This window comes from Hylaeus anthracinus, unplaced genomic scaffold (genome assembly GCF_026225885.1).
Source record: "Hylaeus anthracinus isolate JK02 unplaced genomic scaffold, UHH_iyHylAnth1.0_haploid 4, whole genome shotgun sequence".
Lineage (NCBI taxonomy): Eukaryota > Metazoa > Arthropoda > Insecta > Hymenoptera > Colletidae > Hylaeus > Hylaeus anthracinus.
In genome coordinates this window covers 13,694,684-13,703,603 of record NW_026535289.1, presented here as the reverse complement: position 1 = coordinate 13,703,603, position 8,920 = coordinate 13,694,684, and the positions used below count along the sequence as shown (strand labels likewise).

At 45.5% G+C, this 8,920-nt stretch overlaps 1 protein-coding gene across 6 annotated transcripts in view; it reads left to right on the top strand.

Annotated features, from left to right (window-relative positions):
• The window catches only part of LOC128895013 (protein SCAI), a 17,392-nt gene extending 11,028 nt beyond the window's left edge, over positions 1 to 6,364 (top strand). The window contains exons 4-7 of one of the 6 annotated variants that reach the window (XR_008461671.1): positions 1,235 to 1,648; positions 5,305 to 5,628; positions 5,828 to 5,906; positions 6,031 to 6,364. Coding sequence is in view for 2 of the 6 variants with exons in the window: in XM_054157214.1 (XP_054013189.1) it covers positions 1,235 to 1,648; positions 5,263 to 5,549 (701 nt within the window). In the remaining 4 variants the exon portion in view is untranslated. Of the gene's footprint in view, positions 1 to 1,234; positions 1,649 to 5,262; positions 5,957 to 6,030 lie in introns of those variants that run through there. The other 5 variants (XR_008461669.1, XR_008461672.1, XR_008461668.1 and 2 more) reach the window with 5 other exon arrangements.
• Positions 6,365 to 8,920: the final 2,556 nt, after the last annotated feature.

The window sequence follows — 8,920 nt, the reverse complement described above, 5'->3', positions numbered from 1 at the left end:
CAAGTTTGGCATTAAATTTTCGTCACGAGTCAGACTCGTGATTTACAAGTTTGGCATTAAATTTTCGTCACGAGTCAGACTCGTGATTTACAAGTTTGGCATTAAATTTTCGTCACGAGTCAGACTCGTTGCAACTTGCTCTTTGCAAGTTTCTCGAACGTTTATTCGAATATTTATTCGAATCGACGGACGAGCATAATTCCGCGATGGGAATTTTTGGCAAACGCGGGTGCGACTTGACTTGGTTTATTTATTATTATTTTTTTTTACAGAAATAGAAATATCTATATTCTGTTAAAAAAAAACTATTCTAGAGTAACGAACGAATGATTTAATAGGAAACTTGCAAAATATTGAAATCGATCTTCAGTCCTATCCGGAATGGTCGAACGAGTAGAAAGGGCCGGCACTGGACGCGATTAACGAAACGATCGAACGAGAGAGTTCGAAATCAACTCGATCGAACGTTCAACCCTTTCGCGATCCCGCATCGAGTCAAGCGCGAAACCCGAATCGGGAACGTACCCGAATCAGGAATCACTGAATCGTCCAAGTGTTTTGAATGGAATGCTGAAGAGCAGGATTAGCGGCGTCTCGGTTCGGAGCTTGGACGATAAAAGAAGATATACATTGCCTCGCGTAATCCGATTCGCGCGAAAATAAACGCTCCAAGGATGCCGCGAACGATTTCGGTGGCTCTTCAATTTCGGGGGAGTGGAGCGCCGCCGAGAACCGACACGGTCCGACGGGCTCCTCATTGTTCTGGCGAAATGAAGCCCGAGCTTTCGGCTCGTCCAAGCATAAAGCCGATTCGACCGATCGTCGCTGTTTGTAGGAACGTCGAGTACGAGAACGGTCGACGATACACGGCCTCTTTCAATGCGCACAATATCAATTCATAAGCTGCCCTGTCGCGCGGAAGCAATAGGATACGTAGCGATGGCCGTATGAAAACGATCGAGTCAGCTGGACACTTTTTTTATTTATTATTTTTCCACCGAATATTGAAACATTATCATACATACGTCCAAAAACTCATTCGAACCATACCGACGCGTAACTCTGTCACTTACCTCGGACGTTAGCCACGTTCTCCCGTCTAAAAATATTCGAGTTACAAACGACGACACGGCCAAGGGGGCGCCTTAAGGGGCGCCCAAAGATGTTCCTCTGACATCCTACCGCTCGGCTAAATCGGAATTGCACGATGTTGATAAATTTTGCGATCTTGCAGTGGGGTACGACCTGGGCGGCGTGTCTACGTGCAGCAAGAGGGACCCCGAGCACGGGAAGAGGCCGACAGGTGGCAAGGAGCCCCACTGCCTGTACCCCGGGGACCTCTACCCGTTCACCAGGAAGCCGTTGTTCGTGGTGGTGGACTCGGACAACAGCTTCGTGTTCCAACAGATACCGCGGTACTTCGGGCAGCCTCTGATGGTTCTGATGTCGCCCCAGGACACGCCGCCGACGTTGCGCGACGTCAGACACGGTGGCAGCCTGTTCACCCTGTTTCTCCACGCCCCCCTCGCCGCCTTTTGCCTTATATGCAACATCGGTAGCCTGGCCGTGCACCACTGGGAGCGGTGCCAGCGTTACATCGAGCGATTCCTCATCGAGGCCTGTCAGCTCGTCACGCGCTCCAGATGCGGTAAGGATTCGGGACGTTTGTTTTTGTCGTCCGTCACCCGCACAGGGGGAGGATGATCGGTGATCTCCGCGAGGTACCGCGCGCTGTACACGTAACTCGATCGGGTGGAGCGCGAAGACAATAGCAGGTGGTGCGTCGAATTCCGGGAGAAACGCCGCGGAGGTTCCCAGACTTCGGATCGGTGGTCGGGGCTAGAATGTTTACAATGTTTAACGTTCCTGGTAACAGTGACAAGCTTCCACCGTAGCACTTTTCGTCCACTTTTCGATATCCCGTAGAGTTCGATCGGTTCACCTGGCATTGCTTTCACGATACATTTTTTATTCGGTTACTGGTAGAACTCGCGGCGCGAGTTTGCCCCGGGACGACCGTGTGGACTAGTCCAGTGATTCTTAATCGTTAAAGAGTTAAATTTATTGGTACTGTGCCTCTCATATCGGAGGGACCGAAAATTCTTAATGGCGTGCTTCTTACTACGAAAAATTCGTAAACACTCGAAATGGTTTAATATGGTACTATTTGCATCGATTCGTGTTTTACCTGTCTGTCGCGTGCACTCGAGCCTCCCTAGTCTTATTTCGCAAACAATTCATCACCGAATTCTCGTCGTTGTAATTATTGTTCGGGATTAAGAACCGTGCCAGGTTTCTCGCTGTCTAAATTGTGCCACGAGCACAAAAAGCCTGAGAATCTTGTTCTAAACTGTGCCATGAGCTTAAAAAGGGTTAAGAACCACTGTGCTAAAGAGCGAATATGTGTGTGTGTGTGTGTGTGTGTGAGAGAGAGGGGTGGGGGACAGATCTGTGTCGGTGAAACTTTCTTGGCTCCGGCATGCTGATTTCAAGGGCTGGTCCGCGCAATTGGAACCACTTTTTTCGACTCCGTACGTATCGATCCCGGCCGAAACACCGAGAGATTCAAAGGACCGCCGCGATATGCAATCGCGCGATATTACTCTTTTGTTTCCGATGGTTTGTCTTCGGTGCCGCAAAGGTCGCCTGATTGACTCGCTGTTGCTGGCTGACAAAATAAAAAATCACGCAGCGGAACGCGACATAGGTCGGAGTTAACGTCGAATTCGAGGAGGTCTTCGCGATGTTCTTCCCAAGGAGCAGAAATCGGTCGTGTTTGCGCTCGGAACATGAACATTCGTACACCCTATGTCTATTTAACTAGATTCGCTAACTTGAACAAATATTTTTAATATTAACAATTGAATGTTTCGTTACAAGTTTGTACACGAATAAGACTATATACACGATAGTGATTTTCAAACTTTACATAAAATTTTCGTCGCGACTCGGATTCGTGATTTGCAAGTTTGGCATTAAATTTTCGTCACGAGTCAGACTCGTGATTTGCAAGTTTGGCATTAAATTGTCGTCACGAGTCAGACTCGTGATTTGCAAGTTTGGCATTAAATTTTCGTCACGAGTCAGACTCGTGATTTGCAAGTTTGGCATTAAATTGTCGTCACGAGTCAGACTCGTGATTTGCAAGTTCGGCATCAAATTTTCGTCGCGAGTGTAATTCGTGTTTCTCTAGTTTGGTGACAAATTTCATCACGCGTCATACTCGTGACATTCAAATTTGGCGTAAAATTTTCATCGCGAGTCCGACTCGTAAAAATAGCGCAACGGAGGGGTAAATTTTTGATTATAAATACATAAATACGACTAACGTTATACACGTATATATTTACATATACGCCAACGTATTTGTACAACGGATAACGCGGATGAACATACACATGGAAACATCAAATCTACCAGTTAATTTAAACAAATTTCTCCCGGTAGCCATAGAAGGTACGAATATTTATGTAGCTCATTGAACGTGTATCGTTAGGCTTCGAATAATTTTTCATCGACGGTATATCGCAAGAAATACCTTCGTTCGTCATATCGTAAGAAAAGAATGGGAATTCCCAAGGAAACGAATCGTCGACCCCATCGACACGGAGGGGGGATGGTACGAAACGCGATTTACGATTGCATTACAACGATAAACACAGCTGGCCTAGATCCGGTCGTCCGAAGCTGCCCCGCAGCATCCCGTGTTTATCGCTGAACCAGCGATCTCGGTTCTCCAGGCCGCCGTGATCTAGGGTCGGCCGCAAAGGGGGTTTCGCCATTGTTCCTCTCGCGACCGGCGATACGTCGTCCGCGAGTCTCGAGGCGTACGGAGCCCGCCGGCTTCCTTTTGTCGAGTGTCCGATAGGCGTAAGCTAACGTCGTAAGTAACGCTCTCGTCGGATACGTTCGATTCGCCGGCCGAGAAAGTTTCGCCGTAATCGATACCAAAACCTCCCCCTAACCTCCACCGTAACGTCTGCACGTCCCCCTATAGCTGTCCCGTGATAATACGCCCGAAAGTTTGCGACAACAGGTCTGCGCACAGACAACAACAGCAGCAACAGTAATATGCAAATTTGTCCGCCGTATCTCTGGAACGGAGCGTTCGCGACGGCAATTGCGGACGGCAATTGCGGACGTCAGTCCGTATTCGGTGGTCTGACAGCCCGAACGAAGTCATACCTCGGGATACATCGGGATAACCAATCCCCGTTTCCAAGGTTCAGCCCGCTTCGATATCCCGAAAAAGCGTCTCTGCGAATTTATTTCACGGAATCCAGAAATTTCTCGCGGTACCAGAAAACTCTGTACGTGCCAAACACCTTCTCTCCCCGAATCACAAGTTTCCCATCGAACGGTCCGAAACGAAGAAACCACCCCCCTGTAACCATGAAACAGAGCCACGTTCAGAGCTCCGACCCGGAACCATTTAAAACTGACCTCCGTGTGTGACGTCCTCGATTGCGGTCGACGCGAATCCGCCTCAAGTCGCTCGAACATGTCGCGATTGCCGAAACTGATTTTAAGGGAGGAAGCTACGTTAGGAGACCTGATATCGACACGTCGAGGCTGATACTATCCACAATTTCTGCTACGATTGTATTTTGCTTACAGCCTTTTAGAAACTACGCAATCAAACATTCACCGTGGTATTTATATTTAGAACATCGTCGAAATCCAAGGATTTTATTGCAATTTATCGTCTCGGACGCTCTTAACGTTCGAAATTAATTTTTTTTTTTTAGTTCTTCAGTAAAATGAGCTAAAATGATAAATACATCGATATTCGTTCGAATTCAATACGGAAAGTCAGGCTTGCGAGGGTCAAGCGTTTTCGCGATTTCTTTTTACAGAGAAACATTTACTTAATTTCAATCCAAGTTTCGGTATATCTTAGGTACGATTCGAGATGCATTCGGTAATTTTTGAAGGCCAAATATTGATCGTACTTCATCGTTTTTGGTACTTGGAAAAATTCACTTAATCTAATTTCAACGTTAAGAATATTCAAAGTACGCTTGATAATTCTTTTAGCTTATTAAACTAAAAATTATAAGACAAAAATGTGAGTAAATTTTTCTCTCTAAACCAAAAAAAAAAAAAGAAAAAGAAAATACTTGGCTCCGTAATGTGGTTTCCTCCCTCTAAGAACAGAACGAAAAAATAATGAATATTTGTGTCAGCGATAAAGAAAACGATCGCACGATCCATGAGAGACACAAAGATAAATAAAGAATAAAATAAATAAGGAAAATAGAGACGAGGACACGTCGACTGACGAGCGTTTTACGGTACACGCAGAGACCAGCGTGTTGCAATTCTTCGGCGACGATTTCCTACGACTGTTGCTGGTGCGCTACGTGTTCTGCGACGTGGTGTTGAATCTCCACCGGTCGTTCAGGGGTCGACAGCAGAGGCCCCGTTGCCATCCGCCGTTGCCGGACGCCGAGGTGCTCGAGCATCCCACGTTGCATCACCTGGTGCTCGACCTGGCGGCGTGTCTCGACTGCCGCGACCACTTCCCGGACAGCAACGAGCTGGCCTGACCCAGGCATCTTCCCTGCCCCGCCAACGAGTCGACGTCACTGTTGCCGCCGTACAGCCACGACTACGATTACGATTACTGTAACTATAATTGCAAAAATAAAATCGTTACACTGAGACCTCATTAAACCGCGTCTATCGAGAAGCGATCGCGACAGCGAGAGACGGGGGGTGCACGAGGTGTGACGATTTTACCATTTCACGTCGTTGTCCTTACATTCGCCGGGAATTCTATTTACACGAATTCTTCTTGGAGCCTTTTTCTTTTGCTTTTGTTTAGAGGCCGAAGCTTCGAGGGAAGTTGAACGGTGAGGATTTATGTGGATAGAAGGGGTAGAAACTGAGAAGAAGAAGGGAAGGTGAACGTACGGATGGTTTTTTCGTTTCTTTTTTTTTGTTTTTTTTTTTTTTTTTTATATATATATATTTTTGTACTTTTGAACCGGGACTTTAAATAACCGAGCGATATTCTTATATGCGTAGGACGTTCGAGAAGTGATAGAGGGAGGAAGAAATTCTTCAGGACCTTCGTTTAAAACACTCGACCGCTCGGTACACGTTTTACGAAAGACGATGGAGAATCAGTTCGTACCTCGACCGTCGCTTTTATTTACCTACGGTCGGTGTAACGAGCATTCGTACAGGAACCGTTTCGAAATGAAACTTCATGTGTTTATTTTATTAATCGATTTCAGGGTTAGAAATAATTAACCGACGTTCCTGTATTTTTTTCTTTTTGTTTTTTTTGTTTTAGAGTAGAATTTGCGTAAAGGTTATTATCTTCGATGTCAACCCTTTGCACTCGAGAGGATGACTCTCGGTCGCCATTAGGTCTCGCGCAGCAAATCTACGATACCTAACGATTGTCTGGGTTTAACCCATTGCGCTCGGATGGCGTCTCCGGGCCGACGTGTGTAATTTAAGAGAAATCTCGCGAACGTACAATTTCGAATTCGCTTGCATCGGAATACGACTGATTATTACTATTATTATTATTATCGAAATAATAATACATCGCGTCACGGATGCTCGTAGGTGATTGTTCTCGAAGTGGAATTTCTGGTTTCACAGAAATTTATTATAAAAAACGGACTGGTATTCGATTCCATAGAAAAATGCCTCGAGCGCGAGGGTTTCGTTTCTTCGGAGCTCGATGTGTCGATAGAATGAATATATCGGCGTGATAAAGGTGACCTTATTCTCGAATCCAGATAGCTTAGAATTCATGGCAACAGAACGAAGCTGAGAAGCTGAGAAGCATCTCGAGTTGCTGGCAGATACCACGAAAAAAAAAAAAAAAAGAAAAAAAAAGAAAAGAAAAGGCCTCGAGCGTCAAGGGTTAACCTCTCATTTCCTTTCATATTAGTTTCGTCTTAAATCGGTTGCTGTACGAATATTTTTTCACGCCGACCGTGTCTCTCAACTTCCCCCGAAGCGTCAGCCTCGAGACCGGCCGAAGCAACTTCCGAGAAATGTTCGATAAATCGAAGAACCCGCAGCGACAGTAAGCGACGGACGAGAAATCGCCGCACCCGGTACGTATACACGGCTGAACCACGTGGACCATCCATCCGAGAATTATTTTTGTCCTCGTCGCGAACCGACCGAAACTCGTTTCGTCGTAGACGACGCGACACGAACGAACGTCTCGTTTACGCCTAGATCTCGATGCAGAGACGAGCGGTGGTTCTGCGTTCAATTTAAAAAAAAAAAAAAAAAAAAAAAAGAAAGAAAGAAATCATCGATAATTAATTCGAATCATTGAAATCGCGGTCGTAAGAATTAATTGTAGAAGTTCGTTAAATAAAATAGCGTTAGAGCAGGCGGGAGGGTGTCCCCTCCTTCCCCTCTGTGGAGAATTTAAGCGTTTAGGCAACAAAACGTGATGTCCCGTAGGGGTATAGAATAATGCACGATCTATAACGTTCGAATTTGTTTTGCAATTCAACGCTAGCTTTGCGGAGATTCTCTGTCGGGTTTCTGTTGCCGGAAATCAGCGCCGGATTCGGCGATATCGACGCCCACGGTCGTCCTCGATTGTCGTTGCGTCCATTCGGGGGGTTGGAATTTTTATGAAAAAAAAAAGGTGGCGACGGAAATAATATCGAACGAACTCGTAGTTAGATCGTGAAAGTTGTTAAATCGCGTAGCGTAATTCTAGGGACGCCCAGGCTGTGGCGTCCTCTACGAATCTAGCGTCCCTCTAACCCTGCTGGAAATTAATTAGGAGACCCAGAGAGCAACGAATTCGAATACGTGCTTGGCCTTTTGGTTTTCCGCGAGATCCTGCGCAAATAGAAACGGTTCGAAAACGACATTTCTTTCGCGAACCTAGCTTTCAATCCAACGACGTACGACACGTTCGATCGAGCGTCGCGAACTAAACGAGAGTTAAAGAGAAACGTGTCTCGATTTTTCACCCGTAGAAATTCGAAATTCCATTCGCGGCGGTATCTTTCGTTGTAGAGGGAGGAGTTCGAGTCGAAACGAGGCGACGAAATTGAGAATCACCGTCTTAGACAGAATTATAGAGAGAGAGAGAGAAGAAAGAAGATTCGAAAATGTTCGAAAGAATTCGCGAGAATTGAGAATTTGTTCGTTCCTATAAGTTTTACCGAATTTCTTCTCGCGTTACTTGAGCGTAGAATATCGAGGAAAAAAAGATAAGTACGTTAGTCCCGTTTAAAAGAAAAAAAAAAAAGTAATCGACGACAATGAATCCGTAGACGCGTGTCTCGCGAATCGATGCGTTCGTATATTCTTAATCTACGATAATCTTAATCGCGTGAACGTTGAATTCTCGATGATCGAGCTTGTTCGAGGATCGCGCTCGTCGTGGCTCGTATATTTTGTCCCGATGCACGGACGACGAATAGCGATCGCGTGACACGCGAAACCGTGTCCTCCGCGACGACGGAATTTCCCTCGGTTCGTTGACAAGAAGAGAGAAAATTAAAAGTAAAAAAAGAAAAAAGAAAGAAAGAAAGAAAGAAAGAAAGAAAGAAAGATAGAAAGAAAGAAAGAAATATCGCCCAGACAAATCACGTGGTTCATCCCTGTATGTATCGACGCCGTCTCAGGGTAACCCGGCGTCGGGGGCGTCAGTTATCGCGCGACGCCGGGAAATAAACGCGTTCGCCCGCGCGAACACAGGTGAGAGGGAAGAATGCGAGAGAATGAAGAGATGGTTTCTCTGAAAAACGTTCTATGTAATCGCGACACACCGCTGCCAGTTTTTTGCTACGGACTAGAAACGATACACAAAATGAAGAAACAAAAAAAAATTAAGTCTATATACATATATATATATCTATATATATATATATATAGATATAGATATAGATATATATGTGTATACATATATATATATATA